This window comes from Paramormyrops kingsleyae, chromosome 21 (assembly GCF_048594095.1).
Source record: "Paramormyrops kingsleyae isolate MSU_618 chromosome 21, PKINGS_0.4, whole genome shotgun sequence".
NCBI classification, from domain to species: Eukaryota; Metazoa; Chordata; class Actinopteri; order Osteoglossiformes; family Mormyridae; genus Paramormyrops; species Paramormyrops kingsleyae.
Window position 1 is genome coordinate 8520301 of NC_132817.1, and position 22469 is coordinate 8542769.

A 22469-nucleotide genomic window follows, 5' to 3' on the forward strand; every position below is an offset into this window, starting at 1 on the left:
CGAACAGCAGACCACGAGCGCTGCGGGTAGTAGGTGCCATAATGGATTATGAGCTGGAATTGTGGCCAAATTGTTTCAGTTCCAAAACCCGGAATGTTCAGTGTAGGTTACATTATTAGAAAATAAACACCAGATGTGACCCTGCTTCACGGATCCCAGCGGGTCCTCAGAGTTTTCCTCATTGAACCAGAACTGCTGTAGTAATTAACCTGCTGTATAAGGGGACGATTTGCCAATTGTGGATGGTGCTTTAGATTAAAAGCGCGGTGATCTGACAAGCAGCAGCCGCTCAGCCGCTAAGCGTCACTCGGAGTTATGATCAGTCAGGGGATCTTTACCAACAGCAGATCTGAGGAACAGTATAAGGTGTAAAGGTTTGATCTCTTTTTAAGGGTCCTAATGGAGAACCTGGGCCTCCTGGCCAGCAAGGAATCCCTGGAGCTCAGGTGAGAGTCACGCATGTTGAACCTTTGCTTCCTGCTGAGTGTTAAATGATGGTTTGCGGGTTCATTCCCACTTTTCCTACAGGCCTCCTGTGTGCTAAATTGGAGCACATGGAATTTCTTGGAGTGGATGGAGCTCCTGTCACTGAAAAAAGTGGGGGGGGGGGGGGGGGGGGAGCTCAGCTGAAAGCATGTTATTAATGCATCTGAAATTCCAGTAGCGAAGGGTGCCCTTAGAGGGTTGGGGGGGGATCAGGTTACCCGGCGTGCCCCCCCCGTCTGCCGCGGTGAAACGGAACGGACACGAAGCACAATCGCCACTTTGTGAATCGCAGCCCCCCCCCCAACCCCTCCCATCCCTCGAGTAGGTCACAACCCCCCAACTCGATTCACTCCTGTCCCAAATTCATGTGTCGGCGTGCAAAGCGTTGACTCTTCTCTGCCTCCCTTTGCTCTGCAGGGTCTTCCTGGTCCTCAAGGCCCCATCGGTCCCCCAGGTGAAAAAGTGAGTCCTTGACTTTCCCTCAGACTTGAGTTTCTCCCTTCAACTTCTCACCATCTGCAGGCTGATGACTTTAACTACTTGTCGTTTTTAAGTTCTTGGCCATAAACTACGGTCAAATATCTGCATAAACACACAGATCCATATATGTGGTCACACGCACACACGTGCATGCTAAAAGCTAAGCTAATATAGGTGGCAGCGCACATGTGTTTCTAAGCTTAGTCTGCAGTTCTTAGACAGCTGAAGTGGTCAGGGATGATGTATTGCCGACAGCACCGGCATGTCACAGACATGGTTATCACCTCTTCCTTCTCGTAACTTTAATCTAGCCTCAGATCTGTGTTATTCTGCGGCATCGTTCTCCGCTCTGCTGAAGCGTTGAAGATTTACATGTCCTCAGGGTGAACACGAGAAGCGTCCGGCTTTGACCTTTGACCCTTTGCTGTTTCCTTTTCCTGTGTCCAGGGTCCCCTGGGCAAGCAAGGCCTGGCTGGCCTGGCAGGAGCCGACGGTCCCCCTGTGAGTGTGACCCCGCGCTAAATGGGCTGACACCTTAAACACTGCCAGGCACAAAACCCAGATTGGCGAGAACAGCAGCTGTGGCATATCAGTATTAAAGAAAATGCAGCTTAATATGGAGCCGGAGGGGGGGTTGCAGCTCCCTGATACTAAAAGATCCATCTTTGTCATGTTCACTCTCCCTGTACCATAATGATACCAATCTCGTGCCTCGATCTGCTCCTATTTTTGAACTTTGGTTTGCCTAGAAAATGAATGCTAATGGAGCGGACAGGTTTTCCTCCTTGTGCATTTATAGCCCTACAAAATATAGCACTTGGTTAAAGCATATAAATCTGGAATATCTTCCTGCTTCGTCGGATGTGAGCGGCACTCCTATCCACAGTCTCCAAATGCATGCTTTCTACTCTCCTCTGAATAAATCATTGTGTTTGCAGGGACACCCGGGGAAAGAAGGACCACCAGGCGAGAAGGGGTCTGTGGTGAGTGAATTGTGTGTAACGTCTGCCAGCAGGACGTCCCGAACGGAACTGACTGTGGCTAATGGCTAATGGAGGCCCTTAGCGGCTAAAAGCAGATGTTAGCGCTCTTGGTGTCAGCTGGTGGGTGCATTATCAAAACCACCGTGTCAGAGACCTGGGAAGTTACACAAGAAAGGCCTCTCCCAATAGGACGGATTCCTCAACACATTGTGGGAGAAGAGCAATTGGTCCTGTTTAACCAGACATTTTGAGGGAACCAATGAGATTGAGCCAACACCATTCTGATCACTCTGTGGTTTTGATTTTAAGGGACATGGTGGTCCTCATGGTCCCATTGGCTACCCAGGCCCCCGTGGAGTGAAGGTACGGCATCTCCGACTTTACCGCCCTCATGACTTTAGTCTGTCTTCTTCCGCGACTAACCTGCATCTTCTCTTTGCGATAGGGTGCTGATGGCATCCGCGGGCTCAAGGGCCACAAGGGCGAGAAGGTAACGACTCCCGTTTTCCTTAGCGCTGGCTCCCAGTAACCATCCCATAGTCGGCGAAGAGACGTGCAGAGAATTGTTTGAGTAGGAGTCGGTATCGCTCCACGAAAGGTTTCACGGCATCTGCTGCTAATGCTTACAGTGACAAAACTCCGGCCCAGCTTCCTTTGGAGGGCCGGCCGTATCTTTCTTTCCGCTTGGCTCCCAGATGTGCCCCATGGGCCATTTTCCCAGTGAGCGTGAAGCTCTTGTAATCGCATTTTTTGAGTTGGTGGCGAGGGAGGGACTAGAAGGAGACGGCCCTGCCAAGATGGCTTTGGGGATCGCCGTTCGCATTAGGTTAGCGGTTAGCGCTTTATGCTGTACACGCACCGCACTAGGGGCCAAACCACCTGATTCCCATGAGCCCTTGCTCTTCCAGCCCATTCACTGTCGTTTCCCTTTAGCCTATGGCCTGATTTGGTTCTCTTTATTCACGGTACCCTTCAGGTTTTGAAACCTTTCGGGGCAGGAACAAAACAAGCCCGACATCCTTCCTGTCGACTCGTACATTCGCTGACGGGGAAGACACCAGCTTCGAGTGTCATCGTGAGCGAAATGCAAGGAATTCAGCCCTGCTGGCAGACTGGGTGCGGTCCCATTACATTTAGTAATGTGGGTCGCCAAGCAGAAAAGCAGCATGTTTCAAAGTGAAAAAGGGGCAATTTAACTATGAATAGATGAGCTGGACTCTTAGGTCTGGTTGGTCAGGGTTGCTTTTTGCCAAAGCTGTCCTCAATCCAAATATCTGTTACACTGCTAGGTATTTAAAATCTGCATTTTCCAGGGCTCTCGAGTCTCACGCATTGACTGTGAGACAAACGCTCCACCCCTAACAGATGTAATCTCACTCCAAACTTTTGATGAAACTTGAGGGCCCTGTTTTTTTTTACACTAGAGTCACACTCCTCTAGACCAGTCAGATCTTTATTATTGTTGTGCAGTTATTTTTAGTTATGAATACATTTTCTGAGTATATGTTTATTACAGTATTGCACTATACCATATTTGTTGAGGGCCCATTTGATTATCATTACATCAGGTCAGCCATGACCATTTAAAAAGCAGCTTGAAAGCACTGTGTTTATATTCATATGCATTGATCTTTGCACCATCGTGACGTCTTTCCTTCAGGCGTCTCCACCCATAGCAAGCGGTGTTTACACACGGTGCCTTTCTGCAAGACAGCGATGAGTCACCGAACTTAAGGGACACCTGCTATAGTCAGCGATTGGGGACGGCGTGCGTGTTGGCGGTGGGCGGGGGGGAAGAGCGAACTCCGGAAATGTGCTGGAGCAGGTCCAGGATGGACAGGGAGACAGCTGACTGCCCGTTGAATCAAAGGTCGAGGAGGTGTTCCATGAAGTAGAATTTCTTGCTTAGCCGGATAACTTGTCGGATTTAAGGGAGTCTGTGGCTGCTTTTGTGCTGGAGCGTTTTAGTTGAGATTAATGACTGAGGCTGGGGTCTCTTCTCACTTCCAGAGATGTTATCGTTGTATAAAATTATGCACTTTTATTTATGTCCGCCTGTATATGTTTTGCATGAATAATTCTCTTAATTACTCAATTACTCTAACCAATTTGACATTGGATTTTTTAAATTTGTATTACAGAAAACTGTGCTACTTTGAACCCAGTATTTAAAAAAATTAGTTGGTTATATTGAATAATTTATACCTAATTTACTTAATTGGGTTGCTTAAAAAACAGTAGCTACGAAAATCAGCTTATTTATAATCTCCTGGCACTTGCTCCTGTTTTACAGGATAAAATAATAATTGAGTTTTAGAAATTTAGCTGTATGCCGTTACTAAGTTCTTTAAATGTAAGGCAGTGATTGCAGATAATGCGACAAGATCGGACGTACATTATTCAGTGTAAGAGCTTGACCAAGTGCCTTGCTAAACCTCGTCCTGAGAAAGAAAACGTGGTTTTGTCTGTTTCCTTGCCGTTCCTCTACTGGGTGTAATCTGAGTCTTCACCAGCAGGTGGCAGTTTTACTTCCCTTTTGGATTCTCAACAGTGTAACCCCCTTTTGATGCATTTTTCATCTATATATCTTCTTTGCCCTTTAAGTCCATCTCAGAATCATTAAAGGATTTTTTATTGTTTTATCCATCTTCCCTGAGAAATTCAAATCTTTCTTAAGCAGCTGAAACATTTTCGTTGGTTGTTGTTGATACCATCCAGAGGTCAGTATTGAGTCACAAAAAGAGTAACATTAATATCCACTCTTCAGTCTGGAATGTCAATCATTTTGCAGCAAAGTAGGGTCACGTGATTTAATTTATGTTGTTTCACATAATTTAACTACTACTCAATCTTCTGCAAGATAATTTTTTGCCTAATAACGTACACTTTTGCGCTTTGCGTTTGCTATTCCTTTGTCTAAGTGTTGTGATGTCTCGTTGGTGACACTTGTGAAGGAGAACTGTCCCGTTTGATCTGTGTCTCCTTTCTTGGTTTTAGGGAGAGGATGGGTTCCCTGGTTTCAAGGGCGACATGGGCCTCAAGGGCGATCGGGTAAAACCCCAAACGTCTAAAACACGACAGCTCTGCTGTTTGCTCAGTATGCATGAACTTAGCGTTGTTACAGAAATACAGCTACGTTTAACCTCAAGGTGGGGCTACATTTGACGGGGAAATCCACAGAAGCACAGTAATATTGTCAGGCGATCTAAATTTTCCAGGCCTTAACATGCATTCAAAGACAATTATGTTCCGTATATTACAAGCTAAGAAATACCTGTTTGTTTCACAGTCTTATTTGCTTGAAAACAATGTAGCAGACACTAGTAATCTATATGACACAAGTTCTGCTTGGGATTGGACATGAACTCTGATTAGAATCATACAGCAGCAGGCGAACTCCAGACATGAAATAAGGTTTGTTCTTGGTTTAGTTGCATCCACCATAGTATGAATGAAATGATCACATTGTGATGTATAACTGGCACAAATAATTGACAGCTTTGAGTTGACCCTCTTAATGGGACACTGCATGTTATGCCCCTGTGATGCTTCTGTGCAGGGTGAGAATGGTGTTCTGGGACACCGAGGCGAAGATGGTCCGGAGGGCCCCAAAGGTCGCTCGGGCCCTCATGGGGACATTGGACCAGTGGGTTTGGCTGGAGAGAAGGTACATTCTGGAACCTCTATCTGTTTATCAGATCTTGAATGTGGAGCCCATCTGTTTCCAAACACGAAATGAACGGTGTATTATAACCATTCAAATTAGCCTTCAGCTGGGCTGGACATAGGAATGTTAACAGATATGTTATTGAGCAATTTGCTACATTACAACCCACATCAGCTGTTTTCTTGAGTAATGAATATGTTCAAAAGACAAATTTAACACATTTAAATTATTTAAATTCTGAAATATTCTTTATTTGGTATTATTGAAAAATATGTGTTTTTCAGGGAAAACTGGGTGTTCCAGGATTGCCCGGCTACCCAGGAAGACAAGGGCCAAAGGTAAGCGGATGCAATTAGCCAGTGCATGGATGAAATAGCTGCTAAATTAATTACCTTTTAGCATAGATAAACACATTTCTGTGTTCCAAAAATGAGCCATAAATGGGTAAATTGAACTGTACATAATTAATTCAAAACGAACAAATTTTATAACGTATAATTAATTCACCTTATCAAAAGAATAATTCATGATGGTTGTTGTTATCACAGACTGTGTGATTTGGAGTCCTGTAGAGGTGACTTTGGAGTCCTGTAGTGACTTTGGAGTCCTGTAGAGGTGACTTTGGAGTCCTGTAGAGGTGACTTTGGAGTCCTGTAGAGGTGACCTTTTCTTCTCAGCTCAGTTGTGATAATGCTAAATAAAGGTCCTTATGGGTCTCTCTGTAGTGCAGTCTGGCCAAGCTGTCGGGTTAGGAACAGTGGCCCCGTAAGAGCCACAGGCCATGAGATTGCCGAGGAGTGTCAGCCAAAACCACTAGGGCGTTTTTATGGAACAGATTAGTCCCGTAACCGAACACTTTGGTTCAAGTTAGGTTTGTAGGCTGAGCTCTGGTTAACCAGATATTCACTTCTGGTCCTCGGAGGCCATCGGTTGGCACATTTTGTAGCTCTTGCAACACCAAAAATGGTTTAGGTCAAATTCAGAACTATTCAAGAATCAGATGGATCGTGTGAGGATCGAGCAGAAGCTTGTTGGACTGGACTGGAATGAAAATCTTCATGCATTGGCGTAAAATGTACATTTGATGTACTGCATTGGTTGAATTAATCTGGTATGTTTAGTTTCTGTTTAGTTTTAGCCAGCACTTACAGCACGCTTGCAGAGGATACTGTAAAAACACCAAGAATGATATATTTGCATGGAAGCCACTCAGCTGATAGATACAATTCATCAAGATTATAGCCTTTATTGACTGTTCATTGACTGTGTTTATTGATGGTTATATTACTACAGCCTGTAGGGCATCCTCCTGTCCACTAGAGGGTGCTGTTTTTTGTCTTGGTTTCTGCATGTTTCTAGGCACTAACAGCTAGCCAGTGTACGGTGTATTGTGATCATTCTTGAAGTGGCTTTTATTGTTTCAGTTGTTCTTTATTGTCAGAATAACTTACATACTTGATATCGTGACCCTTAACCTGCATGTCCTTTGTCCCTTTGTCGTGTTCACTCCTGTTCGACACAGCCACGCTGTTATTGGTCTCCCTGCTTTGTCCTGTGTTCACTTGACCTCTCTAGATACTTAACCTTTCCCTTCTGGATTCAGCCTTCCAGGCTATGCACAAGTCACTGGTCGGTTGCTTCTGGCCAAACCCTGGCAGTTACGCAACGCCTGAGGCTCAATCAAGGAAATCATTTCTTGCCGTAAGCGGAATGACAAACTCCTAGTGATCGGCAGGCGTGACCAAGTATATATTGCTGCACCCAGGAGCCAAGTGTCAAGTAGGAGAGGCAATATCGAGTGGGAGGGGAAATGTCGAGTAGGAGGGGTTTATCACAAGGGGTAGGAGTGGTTTATAACGAGGGTTAGGGTATCAGATGATAACAGGCCCCTTGTTATATACCCCTCTCCTATTCTACATTGCCCGTCCCGCTCAACATTCGGCTCCTGGCTGCAGGGGTACGCCTCTCGACGTGACTAGTCAAGACGGAGGACTGACCATGGCAGAATCCGTGTAATAATCTATCATTACCAGCCCAAGAGGTAAAGGCTGTCATTTGGGTCAGAGGCTGAATTCCGGTATGTAAAAACTCAGAGCAAGTTTTGTTTGTCAAGAGGTTAGCAAGCAGTGAAGCAGAACTATCAAGGGGAATAATTGATTAATAAAGAGTACATGTATGTAGGCGTCTTGGAACGTAATTAGGGTTATTGTTCCGTGGAGCGGAATGGTGGGGAGATTGGAATCCTAGTTGACTGTTATATAAGCGTCCCCTAGAGGGCGTTATGGGCACTGGCAGCTTGGCCAACCTGCAGATGACTGAAAAAGTTAGTGCTTGGATAAATTTCAAAGGAGTGTGTGCCTTACCCGCAATGCTCCTGGGTGGGAGCCTTAAAGTAGTGTGCATGTCTGAGTGTAATAGATAGCGGCTGGCAGGGTATGCAGTTGACGCTGATCGCTATAGACAAGGACTTAAAGTAAACAAAAAACAGGACACTTGCATTCACGTGAAAACATTTAACTGATGACTTTAATGCTTTTCTCATGCAATCCGGATTGAAAATACGCCGGTAAGCTGTTTTTCGGAATTGTTGCAATTATGACTGAGCGACCTTAATTTGTACCATCGTCAGCCAATTGACCTTATAACAATAAAAGTGGCATTTAGATTTGCCATGAGAACTCTTTCCATCACTACAGTCTTTTTGTGTGAACAAATTTGCAGTGATGCGCTCCTGGATGTCTGCAGGGGCTGTACATTTTAACTGTATTAATCTTATTTTTTGTTATGAATTTAGAAATGCCATTGTGTTTATTTGCAGATGCATGGGGGGGGGCACCTACCTCTTTTATACGAATGATTAATGATTAAATGTTAAGGTTCTGGGTGTCTCACTCAAAATAAAGTGAATCCCCACCCCACTTCCTCTCTTGGTCAACAAAATTTGGTGTTAAAATTAAAAGATGCACTCATTGCTTTGGGAGTGCTCATAAAGACAGACGCACTGATGTGGGAGTGCTCATAAAGACAGACGCACTGATGTGGGAGTGCTCATAAAGACAGACGCACTGATGTGGGAGTGCTCATAAAGACAGACGCACTGATGTGGGAGTACTCATAAAGACAGACGCACTTATGTGGGAGTGCTCATAAAGACAGACGCACTGATGTGGGAGTGCTCATAAAGACAGACGCACTGATGTGGGAGTGCTCATAAAGACAGACGCACTGATGTTCATGAATACTTTTTAATTTCTTGCCACTTCATTGCTGTGCAGATGCTTCACTCAATATCTGGATTCTGATTTTTACAAAATTCGCATATTCAGACTGTAGGGGGCACCTTTTTTTTGTTTTTATGCATCACCGTCGTATTTGATTAGTCAATGTAAAGAGAGCCCGGGGCGACCCTTACGCTCTCCCCTCCTCTGTCTGCAGGGCTCCACCGGCTTCCCAGGATTCCCAGGGGCCAACGGAGAGAAAGGAACTCGGGTACGGCATGCCAAGCCGGCGAAACAAAGAGCGCGGAGATCCTGTCAGCATCGCGAGTTCTCAGTCCACTGAGGTCCCGATGCCACCGTGATTGTACCTACAATGAGTTCCTTCCTCTGTCCTCTTTTTAAGCTATTTAAATTCAATCAGTGACAATCACTTTGGAAGGAAACATCTGAAGGGATCTCAGCACTGATTAAGAGCTCAGAATACTAATGTCTCCTTTGACTATCATCCCAGCCTTTCTTGGTCCGAAGAGATTTCGCTGTCTTTTTGACACTGATATTAATTGTATCCCCAATGAAGGTCAGTTTATTCCAGCAGAACCCCCGCATGTTTTTTTAAGCTTAAAGTGACACACCCTGGTTCTGAACGTGACTCAATAGCACGGATTTTGCGGGAAAAGCACCTGAACTGCCACTTTTTGTTTGAGTTTGTTTGCCTCTTGATGTTCTCGATCTTGATGTTCTCGATCTTGATGTTCCTCTTTTTCCCCCCCAGTCTTTTTTTAGCCCAGTTTACTGAAAGCATGAAAAGATCCTGGCTCCTGAGAAAAAAGGAGGATGGACATTAATGTTCTCGCTAATAGGCGCAGGCACTTGGGGCTATTCACGCCGGAAATGTCAAGGACAAGCTTTCTGCCTTGCATCAAGTGGTCTTTGCTCTAAATACCACGACTGTAAACTGTTAGAGAGAGCCGGGCTGATCCGATGGAACGGTGTAAAATGTCAGCCCGCGGACGGTCCAGCCCCCCGCTCTCAGATGTCGTAAACACAGGTCAAAGGGGGGCCCGGGGCCCGGGGCCCTTTACCCATGGAGAAAGCCGTTCGTGTGGCTGCTTGCTCTGATCGGCTCCATGTGGAAGGCCCACAAAATGCCAGACAATATGATGCTTCAGTTAAAATAACCCCTGACACTGGATTCGTACACAGAGGACTTTTACAGCATGCCTGTAAAAGTTGTTGTTGCCTTCAGGGGATTTAACATGTAAATGTTGGGAGACTATTTGCCACATTCTCCCGAGCAGGAGTGCAGTCTAAACAAAAGTCTCACCTATAGAATGTCTGACATAAATTGCCGGTTTATTCTCATGCCGAGTTGATTCTCATGTAAATAGCATAATTCTTATTACTGATTCTGTTTTATTTTTTCTTTTCAGGGCACAGCTGGAAAGTCTGGGCCACGAGGGCAGAGAGGCCCGACGGTAATAATTTAATGAACTATTCTGCCGGGTTTTTTTAAATCCATTTAGATGCCTTTATCCAGGTGACCTGTCTAGACCGAGCTCTGTTTTATGTGTTCTAGGGGCCTCGTGGAGCCCGCGGTGCTAGGGGCCCGACCGGAAAACCAGGCCTCAAGGTATGATGCCACCTTCTGGGGAGCGGGTTTTGTCTGGTTCTGAGCCGTATTTGCCCCCAAGTTCATGATCTTAATCGCCCCCCCCATCTCCCTTCTCTCTGCATAGGGAACTTCAGGCAATGATGGCCCTCCAGGGGGCCCCGGTGAAAGGGTAAGTGCCCCCTGACCTTCTTTGGGGGGGAGGGGGCGGCTTTGTTATTGTCATGGAAGGGGGCATGAAAAAAGATCAGGCCTTTACAAAAAAAAAATTAAATCCAGTTGTTTTTCCACTCGAGCTGCACAAGCACCCGATGCAGTCACAAGATCCCATCTAACAAATCTCTGGATGTCTCATGAGGACAGGAAAGCCTCTTGTTTACTTCTGGAAACTATTAGTTCGGATTTGATATCTGGGAGTCTGATGAAAGGGGCAGAGAGGAACAATATAGGCTTTGTGGTGCTTTTAAGATAAAAAAAACAATCTGAACTGCATTTTTTTTATATAACTTCTGACATTTTTGTTCTCATGTTCAGCACATATTTAAGGTCAGATGTAAGGTTTAGACAGTGGTATGATTTCCTTTGAATTTCAGATCCACGTTCCATGATGAATTTTTTCCATTACCTACTATTGGAAACATTTGAGTACTTTTCAAACCTTTGGGCTTTTATTTTATTGAACCACTAAAACTTTTGCCCTTTACCAATATGAGAAAAGAAGTTAAGCAGATCATAAACATGCCATTAGCAGCAAATGCCATTGTTGTCGTTGATTGAATCAGGGAGTTTCCAAATCTAGTGGGTGATGCAATAAATCATTTGAACTTTTTGAAGAGGACATTGTGTTATTGAATTTGAACAATTTAGTAGAGAAGATCTTTACGTTCTTTGCTTTCTAAAAATAAGTATAATTTTAATTGATGCAAAAAAACTGTTCTGCAGAGCAATTACTGTTGTTGTTAAATTGCCACCATGTTTGCCACTGTTGGTTAGACAAATCAATTGAGTGACATAATGAAGGAACAAAAAGTTTTCCAGCTAACAGGAAAGACACCAAAACTTGCTTTCAGATGCAACCTTATTCAATGAAGTAAGCCGTGCCCTAAAACAGGGAATCCCTGGGCTCAATTAACAGCACCTGGACTAGCGACTGTGATGTGACAATGGATGTGGGCAGGCATATCTCTGTGATAAGCATCAGCAAAGCCCTCTCGATGTTTTCAGCGGTCGTTTGTGTTTAAGGGTTGCTGCCTGGCATGGCAACAATATCATGGCACTGAGGAAAAAACAATTTTCTGCTTGGGCCGTAACTCGTCTTGCTTTGCCCAGCCCAGTGACACGATTATCTTACTTGGGGGGCGCTGCCAGGGAACCATTTACAGGTGGTAAGATGCTATAATTAACTAAAGCCAGAGCTGGAACAGACCTTCAGAATTATAAAACGCATGTTGGTGTGGGCTGTGTGTATGACTGGTGGGTGATAGGTTGCCCCCCCCCCATCCTGGGTTATTCCCTGCCTGGCATCTGTAGCTTCCGGGATAAACTCCGGACCCCCCAGGACCTTGAATAGGACAAGTGGGTATAGAAAATGGATGGATGGATGGATGGATATGTGGCTGGGTAAATGTATGCATGTAGAAAACATATATAAAACAACAATTAAACGGGAATATTTTTGAACCTTGGCAAAAGATCACAGAAACTCACAGATGGAAGTCTAGATAAGAAACGACAATGTAATTTGACATGCAAAGTGTACAGTGCAGTACAGTTTGTATAGAAATGAGACTTTTCATGTTATCGTTCAGGCTAGCAGACTGTTAAGATATGATTATTCGCACATGTGCACATTCCCCAGGATCGTCCACCCCTGACTCTAACCCATAAACCTAACCCTTACCCATAAACTTAACCCTAACCTAACCCTAACCATGGTAAATGTGATGGGGTTACAGTATACCTTTTTAAACTTGCTGGTGTCATCTGAGACAGAGGTGACTGTTGTAAACTTAAACTGGGAAGATAACGTGAATTTCCTCTGCAAATATATCTAGCTATGTGCCGGCTGGGGTAAGACTTGGATCTGTGTGCATTTCTTTGGATTAAAAAACAAAAAACAAATAAAAAATAATGGGCGACGGAACGCAGGAAGTTACCCGAGTATGCGTCCGCCCATTGTCCTGACACTCCAGTTTTATTCATCTTAGAGAAACCTTCCTAAAGGCTTCTGAAGCGTTTGGAGCTCACAGTTTCCTACCCACGTCACGTCAGTAGAGTCGGGCTCATCGCAGACATCTCTTCAACTTCACAACATGACGGATGAGGCCCTGCATGTTTTATTCAGCTATGAGATTAGTTGCCCCCACAACACACACACACACACACACACACACACCAGAGGCTTTCATGCACTAAAAGGTCCTATTTCCAGTGCCCAACTCTCATGCCTGATTTCTGGTCTCCGCATTCCAGGGGCCGCAAGGCCCACAGGGACCCGTTGGATTCCCAGGACCAAAAGGACCCCCAGTGAGTCTCCTCCATCTTTGGTCCCATTTCATCCTGAGTATAAACAAACCGATATTTTGTTACACACCTTATTTGCACAGATAGCGAGTAGGTCAAGAGATCTGTATCCATGTAAAACGCTGTGGCTTTGTTTATTTGTATAGATGTTGGGTAGCTTTAGAAGTATTTTGGAATTTATTTTATGAAGAAGGTATCTGTTCATTCATATCTAGGGTGACTGTATAGTACAAAATGCTTAGATATCAAAAGGTGAAACTAGTCATTTTTTCTTCAATGGTAGCAACATATTATAATATATTGTCAGCCCCTGAAGTGCAAAGATGTCAATGAGTTATCAAGAAGCATGTCTTTGTGATGACAGGGACCTCCTGGGAAGGATGGACTGCCTGGCCACCCAGGACAGCGTGGTGAGACCGTAAGTTACCGACAGTGCAAGATTCTGTCTTCTAAGGGCTGTTTTACCTGTTACTTTGCTTACTGTAGCTAAACTTCTGCAAATGTTTCCTGCACCAGATAAGGGTATCTCCTACAGGTCAATTATAACAGTTTACCAAACTTAGTATGGAGACAAGACATTTGTTTTGCGTAATCAACCATTTTGAGAGGAGACCTTAATTAGCAAACCGTTTGTTGTTGACTGATTTTTTTTTTGCAAGTTAATCTTCAAAGAGGCAAAGATTTTCAGTTAATTTTTCAGGATATAACGTTGGTTACACTGAAGCCATTTCATTAAATGAAATTGTTTACTTCTATTGTATATATGTAAAAGGCATTCATCCAGTTCTCTTGCCAGGCTGTTATTCTCAATTTAGATACATTTAGAGAGGATAAACATGCTATTATATAGCCATACTTCCCAAATAACTAGCAGATCATTGCTCCCTGCTGGTTAATGATGCCTCATTAGCAGATTTTTAGTGTCTTATGAACTAACAAGACTGCAGCACCGTCCAAGGTGTTCCATAGCCTGCCGGCCTGCATGTCCTGGGATAGGCCTCAAGCTTCAGGAATCCCTGCAGAGCTCATGGAGAACGCTATGGACTGAACTGTGGACTAGTGGGCAAACAGCTGTGAGAGTTTTCTGTGTCAGATATTGACTTTTTTAGGCATGAAAAATTAGTCTATTTCATCACAAATGCTTCAGTATAGTAAGAAATATTGCTCGGCAGCAGTAATTGTCTCCTCACCACAACATCTAGCATAATAACTAGTCTTCGAGCCTCTTTGTAGTCACTGTACTGTAATTTTTCCTAATCAATAACGAGAACACTTTGGACGTCTTATAATAACGGCCGAATCGACGCTTTGTGTAATAGACTTTATCAAGTCTTTATGTGAAACTGCTACATAGAGGCCGATGACAATCTGTCATCAATATGAAGGAGGCTTGATTGGTTTCTTGGCCGCTGCTTTGTGGTATATGAGTTTTCTCCTCCTTATAAATTCAAATTTCTGTTCATAATTTATTCAAAATAGCCTGGAGTTTTCTGTGCTTTCTTGTATGGGAGCCAAGCACTGTACTTCTGAAGGTAGCGTGCTAAGCAGGAAGCTTTATATAAAATATATCCACTGCTGTTTTAGCATTTGTTAGGAAGACAGCAGCGCACACTGAAAGGTTCCTCCTTGCTCTGAGTTCACCGGCGTGTTGAGTTTTCCTGTTAATGAACAGTCCTTAATTCGACTTCCGGGTAACGAGGTAAAATTAATGGCCCTCATCAGTCGAGGTGAACGGGCGGGTGCTTTGCATAACTGCTTCTGCGTGCAAAGTTCTCCTGTCCAGGTGCCTTAGGGCCTGAACTGAGATGAAGAAATGTGGCCTCAAAGACATCATGATGAATACATCCATCCATCTTCTGATCATTTATCCAGCAGAGAGACACAGGAGGGCCTGGAGCCTATCTCAGGCAGCATAGGGGATGTGACTGGGGTCACCCTGGTTGAGATGCAAACCACTGCACATAAAGCTGTTGCTGATTTAGAGACACCAATTAGCCTAATGCATATCATTTGACTTTAGGAGGAAACCTTTGTATCACATGGAGAAGCTGCAAACGACACACTTACACCATGGGGACGGGAATTGAACCCTCAATGCTAGAGGTGCACAGCAACAGAGCTAATGCACTGAGCCACTACGAAATAAATATAGCATGGACAAAAAAGAGATTTAAAACAAGGTTTCGCTCTACTGAAAATGTACTGAAACGTAAGAGACCTGGAATTATTTAAAGCAGCAGAATTATCAGATGTCAGAATGAATTAAAATGAAGTTAATTGCAGCACCAGGCATGAATTATGCATAAAGAAAACACATTTGAGTTGTGATGGAAAATCACATGACTTTAAAGTATCCATTTGGTGGCTGCTGCTAATGGACAACCAGAATGCCGTTGTAAATAGTTGAATGATGGGGTCGTCATGTTAGACTTGTTCTTTTCTCTCTCTCCAGGGTTTTCAAGGGAAGACTGGTCCTCCTGGGCCTGGGGGTGTGGTGGGACCTCAGGTAGGTTAGAATTCGCTCCAGACCATCATTGGTGAACAAGACTCAGATCCGGAATGTTGGTCTGTAAAATGAGAAGACTTTTGTGATTGAGAACCCCATATCTGACCATAACAGCATATTAACTTTGTGACTTAAGGTTCCCTTGTCACTCGTCTCTTATAGCTAAGAAAAAGCTCAATATATTATGGCCCCGTACACTAATGGTTTCCATTTCCTACCTGACAGGCACAAACATTTATTTCCAGGAGACTTTCAGGGAAAATTCTATTTTCTGTTTAGCATTAAAACAGCCTTAATACATATGCTGTAAACCACCAAATCACTTTTTGCAATGCACTTCTATTCTAAACCCCAGGAGAATTATCCTGGATGTATTTGGGGGTAAATTCAAGTTTCACCACAGTCCAGTAGTGTATGTTACCATAATGGCATTTCTGTCCAGTACCAGTTACTGACCTGTATTGATTCAACAGGGTCCTACTGGAGAGACTGGACCAATCGGGGAGAGGGGTCACCCTGGACCACCAGGCCCACCTGGGGAACAAGGTCTCCCTGGAGCTGCAGGGAAAGAGGGGGGCAAGGTAGGCTGCCTGCTCCGAGCACAGGGCCTTTTCATGCTCCCGTTGTCAGATGCAAGGTAGGCCGCCTGCCCCGAGCACAGGGCCTTTTCATGCTCCCGTTGTCAGATGTAAGGTAGGCCGCCTGCCCCGAGCACAGGGCCTTTTCATGCTCCCGTTGTCAGATGTAAGGTAGGCCGCCTGCCCCGAGCACAGGGCCTTTTCATGCTCCCGTTGTCAGATGTAAGGTAGGCCGCCTGCCCCGAGCACAGGGCCTTTTCATGCTCCCGTTGTCAGATGTAAGGTAGGCCGCCTGCCCCGAGCACAGGGCCTTTTCATGCTCCCGTTGTCAGATGTAAGGTAGGCCGCCTGCCCCGAGCACAGGGCCTTTTCATGCTCCCGTTGTCAGATGAAAGGTAGGCCGCCTGCCCCGAGCACAGGGCCTTTTCATGCTCCCGTTGTCAGATGTAAGGTGTCCCTTAAGGAAAATCTGAACAAGAACTGCCATTGTCTGTGGCTAAGGCCAGAATCTGATCAGAAAAACCGACGAGTTATGGCACACGGAATACTCAATTTCCCAACATCGATCGGCTGTGGAGAGAAATTTCAGAGAGATGGAAGGGATCCCTTTAAGGGCGTTCATATTAAATCTGGGTCTATTTTTTGTGCCACTTCTCCTGCCTGTCTGCACGCTTCCATTTCATCCCTCCCGGGCCTAAGGTGTTTTAATCAACTCTGGCACTAAAAAGCCAGCAAAATGCCACTCTTCAGTGCGCACGGGTGGTGTGAGTCCAGGAGCACGCGGATGACAAGCTGGCAAGAGACCCGATGTCATTTCTCGGTCTTCTTTGGGCTAGCCATCCTTAGACAGACATCCTGTTCTTTTCCCTTTGACAGTAACAAGAACAGGGCACTCATCTCCGTGGGATTATTTAATGCTAGTAGACTAACTGTACTTGAAATGTACATTTTCTGCAGTCTGCACTTTCTTAAATGGTTTGGTCTCTCGCAGCGAGTCACTTTGTCGATTCACCGAGACACTGTATCGATCCATGATCCGCATTCAATAATGAGCCAAATGTGAAATATACTTCAGCTTGAGTTTTGCTACCAAAATATAACGAATACCACTAAGATGGCTGCCTTTTCCAAGATGGCCGACACCCCTACCCTCCTTTGATGGCTGGTACCTGAACCGTGGTTTGTTTTGCTTCCTCAGGGTGATCCTGGACCACAGGGAGGCCCTGGGAAGGATGGTCCTGCTGGTCTGAGAGGATTTTCTGGAGAGCGTGGTCTCCCTGGAACGCCGGTAAGTCACATTTTCCCCGAACAAACTCAAAAGAAAGCAAGACATGCTGTTTGCTTTTCCCCCATTTCATTTTATTTCCCTACAGGTGAACTGAAGCAAACAGAAAGTCAAAATTACAACTTCAGTTCATGTTAAAAAGACTTGATTAGTGTTTATGTGATGGGTGTATGCATGCATGAATAATAATGACAAGTAATAATGTATTATTGTGTTTTGGTTATTTGGAAAATCATATTGCCAAAAAAACGAAACAAAGTTATTGTAATATTTAGATAAGCTGGAAAATATTGCGTTCAGCATTACTCAACATGAAGTAGATTCATGCTACGGCGAGAGCTGTTTGACTTAGCGACAATAATGGCCTTTTTGTATTATATGTTGCGGCAGGAGCATGACCAGCTATGCATCGCAATGGAAAACAAATGTTTGTGCTTGAGTAATGAAAGCCAAGGTCAGAGTTTCTGTGCACAGTCCTGATTATTTTGTTGCGCTGTGATTTACCGCCACGCGAAGGCACAGAGCCTCATTACCCAGCGCATCTTGTGTGGTAGGTCTTTGGGGGGACAGTATCCTCTGTGCCCCCCAACCCAGCGATTCCCCCCCCCCCCCCCAAGCGATCTCCGCGTCCTTGTTAAAGAATCTCTAAGAGGGGACAAAATATAGGCCTGTAAACATAGAAAAACAGGCAGTAACTAGGCTCAAGTGCAGCCAGAAGGTTCCAGGTATAGACGGCACAAGCGACTGCGCTTTATTGCAGATTCATCAGCACTGCAGAGATGCGACGGGCCTGCAAATGCGAATGCTCCTAGACATAGAGATGGGCCGGCCTCGGGTTTGGCTGTACTCTGCAAGCGTGTTAAACTGGGACGAGATTTGAGCGCAACTGTTTATGGGAGAGGCCACGCCATGAAGCCATTATCTGGGATTTATTTTTGACGTGAGTGGGCTGGTGTGAGGCATGCGGTGTGAGCCCTGGGCACTAGCTGGTGTTCAGTGACGGGAGTATGGCTGAAGGGGAATTCAGGATCATACTGATCATTCAAACACGTCTCTGCTCTCCTTTGCAGGGTCCAGGCGGCTTGAAGGGGGGAGAGGGTCCACCTGGCCCCCCTGGCCCAGTTGTAAGTACTCCGTTACCTTGGTTACCAGAAGCTAATCTTAAAAAAAAAAAAAATGGTCGGCGGACACCAAACACACTCAAAATTTTGTATGTGCTCCACGCTGAAAGAAGGCGGCACCTTATGCTGCAGTGTCACGATTGGTCAGAGATGGCCTGACGGCGGATCACTCCGGAGCACAGTAATAAAAGCCAGCACTAGAGGGGGGCCTGATCCCCTTTAAAAGTGTAAGAGGCACCTTCGACATTCAATCCTGGAAAAACACATGCGACGGGATGTAATTACCGTCTCTGGACATCTCACCCTTGGTAGGTCCCAAGAGAGGTTTAAGGTGACAGTAATGTTATTCTAAGAGCACCAGCTCAACTATAACAGCACCATCTACTGATTTCAGCCTTTCCAGAAACCCAGATAAGCGTGGACACCCCATAATTGTGCTTTTTTTAAGCTTGTGGCAATTTAATGTTCTGAGGGCAGAAGGAAAAATGATTTCAGACAGAGAACCAATCAGATTGTAGTGGTGGTGGGTCCAAGCAACTAGAGGAGGAGGGACCAAGATAACTGATTGGTTGATCCCGCCTCTTCTAGTTGCTTAGACCCACCACCACTACAATCTGATTGGTTATCTTTCTGAACCAATAATTTTTCCTTCTGCCTTAAGAATATTTTTATGTAAGTAAAACTCCCATGAGCTATTTTTAATACTGACAATTTGACTCTATATCGGGAAACACTTTCTGGTACGTCATACCTCCATGGCCCTCCGGGAGACACCCAGATAAGCTATGCAGATGAGATAACAAGCGAGAATGAGTGACATCACGTGAGCGCCCCCCGCTGGATGACGCGGCTCGTCATGTATTTATGTATTCTGACTGGCTGTAAATTGCAGAGCGATAGATTGGCACTTATTCACACAGTACTTGGGCACCTGGGGCAGATACTCAGGTGTTATTTATTTATTTGTTTGTGTCACACTGCCACCTGGGCTCTAGTAGTTGGGAGGGGCACAAGGGCACATTTTGTTTAGTCACTCTGTGGCCTCCTGAGCTGTTGGGTGGCATCACCCAAATTACATGTGCCAACAGCCAGTCGGACAGCAGAAGCTGGAAACTAGGGGTGGCAAATGTGACTGACTCACTGACAGGAGGCCCATAGGAATGAATGTGTGTCTGAACGTGTGTGTGTGTGTTTGAGAATTTGAGTATATTTGTGTTTGCATGGGTATGTCTCCACATACCTCATCTTCACATTCATGCTCATGGCACGACCCCCCCAGCGTCATTCCCACACCTCAGCGGATGTCCCGCTCGCGTTCAAGGTGTTTAACATGCTCTGACGCCTAGCCAGGAATGACAACGCAATCAGATGGGTGGTAATTTCCATGCATTAAAGATGAGATCGGCTGAAGATTCGTTAGCTGGCAGGTAGCCCTTAATGTGTGCTTAATCTCATTCCAGCCACTCGCGCTGCTGCATTTGCATATAGTCATTTACTAAACCGCCCGTGTAATTGTAGGCTTTAAAACAGGGTCGCAGTGAACATTCAACTTTCACCGTCCAGCTCTTTTGAACTCAAGCTAAACTCAATAAATCCTGAAATCCAACCTGTATTTCACCTCCTTAGGTGTGAAATGTAAAGAGGTTTCATCCATTTTCGTTTTTTTTTATTTTTTTGATTGACCTAAAATATGTTATGCTCAGACGAATTATAGACCAGTGAGAGTGAGGTAACACCTCACCAAAACAGTCAATTTTACATACAGGGAGTTGATTTTCAGGCAGATCGTCAGGCACACTCTAATTCTTATGAGTAAATGCTACTGTAGCATGCTACATAAACGCGTGGGTGATATTGGGATTCTGTAATAGTTTGTTTTACTCAACTAGGTAGGCTCAGGCTTCACAATGACACCATGGTAGAGCCAATGCTTTTGGGTAATAAACATTAAATTGATTTTAATAAAAGAAGCTTTCAATCAATATGTCCTCTTTGGGGTGTGTTTGTGCACTGGATTGTTCGAGCGAGATGGCCATATTCATTTCGGTCAATGTGCTGTGTGGAAATGAATGTCGAGGGTCCTGCTGAGATCAAACAAAACCCTGTTTTTTTTAACGTGTTTTTTTTTTTTTGCCAGCTATTTTTGGCATTTATCTAACAACCGGGCAATCTGTGGAATAGAGAATGACTCATCAGCTGCCCAGACGTATAAATGACAGGGAAAGGGTCAACGAGAACATGACGGCCTCTCTCATGAATAATTTGTGTCCTTCATAAAAGAACCCCACGAAAGTCGAATCGGGCATTTCCTTGCTTGAAGGAAACGACAGAAAGTGAACGCCCAATGCCGCTGTTATTGTGTAGGCCTACTTGTCCGAAACTTTTGCCGTTTCAAGATTCAAGAAAACTTTCTCTACTACAAAGTAACAGAAACTTGTCTTGGACACATATACATAACACAACATCGGACAACACAACAAGCAATTAAAAAACAAGCAAAAGTTATTTTGAACCACTGAAGATGGTAACGGACGAGGGAATAAAGAGCTTGTTGTTTCGGTCTGAGGTGTTCTGAGATGTTCCCGTTTCCTCCACAGGGGTCCCCAGGGGAGAGAGGAGCAGCAGGACCTGCTGGGCCCATTGGGCTCTCTGGCCGGACAGGCCCACAGGGACCCCCAGGCCCGGCCGGAGAGAAGGGGGGTCCGGTGAGTTTCCCGTGGATTACCATTGCCGGAGTCTTTGATAAGACAATCGCTCACGTATGCCATGCTGGTCGAAACCCATTTGGTGCCCTAGCCAAGCTGCGCTACCACTGCCCCACCTTGGCACCTTCACCCAGTTTCGCTTTGCCTCGGACGCATGCGTGTCAAACTAGTGGTTTGTGAAGATGCTGCCATCTTGCCCATGTCAGGATCTACCCCTGCATGTATGGATGGCAGGTCCACACAGAACTTTACCGTTTCGCCAGGGCTGGTGTCGATGTAAGAATAGAAAATTAGTCTGCTGGGTAGCAGCAGATAACCTTGGGGACTTACGGATCTCTCCTGGGTGGGTCCAGTCCAGTAAGCTCCATGATAAATGCTGCTGGAAGCATTTTATCAACCTCGAGACAGGACAGCAGTTAGAGATTGTGGTTCAGCACTGATCATCGTTCTGCGTTGTTCTGGCTGCAGGGTGAGAAAGGACCAATGGGACCAGCAGGGCGAGATGGCATCCAGGGCCCTGTCGGCCTCCCAGGGCCAGCCGGACCTCAGGGGCCTCCCGGAGAGGACGGTGACAAGGTGAGTCACCGCATCGCCCCCTTCAGGACGTCAAGAGTAACTGTCACAACTATGAAAAAAATAGCAAAACGGAGTTACAATCAATCATCATCTCGGTGGCTGTTTGAGACCATCTGCAGCAGAAGCACACGTTTGTCACTTATCTATCATCATGCTTTTGTGTGATACGCAACGTCACCATCTGAAAAGGTACTGAAATGACTTCGTCCTTCCACTTTATCTCAGCCACCGCTCGGCCTGGTAAACAACCGTCTGCCTCAATGGGGCCGGAGGTTCGACAGCCGGCTTTATTCAGCATGGCCTGGGCTGCGGCACTACCTGCTGCGTGCGTTGTGAAGTGCACCATTACGCGTTTAGAATCTAGCACCTGGCATTTGAATCCCATGTCATGTCCTGTGCTGCATATTCCGAGCCGGTAATGGCATTAATCAATCTGAGCTTGGTAACCATTTAATGGCAAATATAGCCACAAGGTATTGGTACATCAACAGTGACTGACTGCAGCCAGCTGAATTAAAAAGGGGCGGAAAAGAAGACCAGTGTTGCCCCAGTGACACATCTGTATTGTAACTATTATTATTATTATTATTATTATTTATTATTTATTATTATTGATGTTTTGTTGTTGTTGTTGTTCTTGCTGCTCCCGTCGTTTTGTTATAATCTTACAGTTTCCCACCGAAACATATGTTGCTTATAATTATGCCTATAATTATTACTGAATTGCGCAAC

The 22469-nt window shown here is 45.1% G+C and overlaps 1 protein-coding gene across 1 annotated transcript in view; it reads left to right on the plus strand.

The window, feature by feature from the left end:
* col11a1b (collagen, type XI, alpha 1b) overlaps positions 1–22469 on the plus strand; it is an 84142-nt gene that overhangs the window by 39688 nt on the left and 21985 nt on the right. Inside the window, exons 23-43 of the mRNA XM_023822278.2 lie at positions 393–446; positions 904–948; positions 1414–1467; positions 1905–1949; positions 2259–2312; positions 2395–2439; positions 4947–5000; positions 5509–5616; positions 5901–5954; positions 9052–9105; positions 10265–10309; positions 10411–10464; positions 10571–10615; positions 12916–12969; positions 13331–13384; positions 15419–15472; positions 15946–16053; positions 17249–17338; positions 18406–18459; positions 21054–21161; positions 21630–21737. Of these exons, the coding sequence (XP_023678046.1) occupies positions 393–446; positions 904–948; positions 1414–1467; positions 1905–1949; positions 2259–2312; positions 2395–2439; positions 4947–5000; positions 5509–5616; positions 5901–5954; positions 9052–9105; positions 10265–10309; positions 10411–10464; positions 10571–10615; positions 12916–12969; positions 13331–13384; positions 15419–15472; positions 15946–16053; positions 17249–17338; positions 18406–18459; positions 21054–21161; positions 21630–21737 (1341 nt within the window). The remainder of the gene's footprint in view (positions 1–392; positions 447–903; positions 949–1413; positions 1468–1904; positions 1950–2258; positions 2313–2394; positions 2440–4946; positions 5001–5508; positions 5617–5900; positions 5955–9051; positions 9106–10264; positions 10310–10410; positions 10465–10570; positions 10616–12915; positions 12970–13330; positions 13385–15418; positions 15473–15945; positions 16054–17248; positions 17339–18405; positions 18460–21053; positions 21162–21629; positions 21738–22469) is intronic.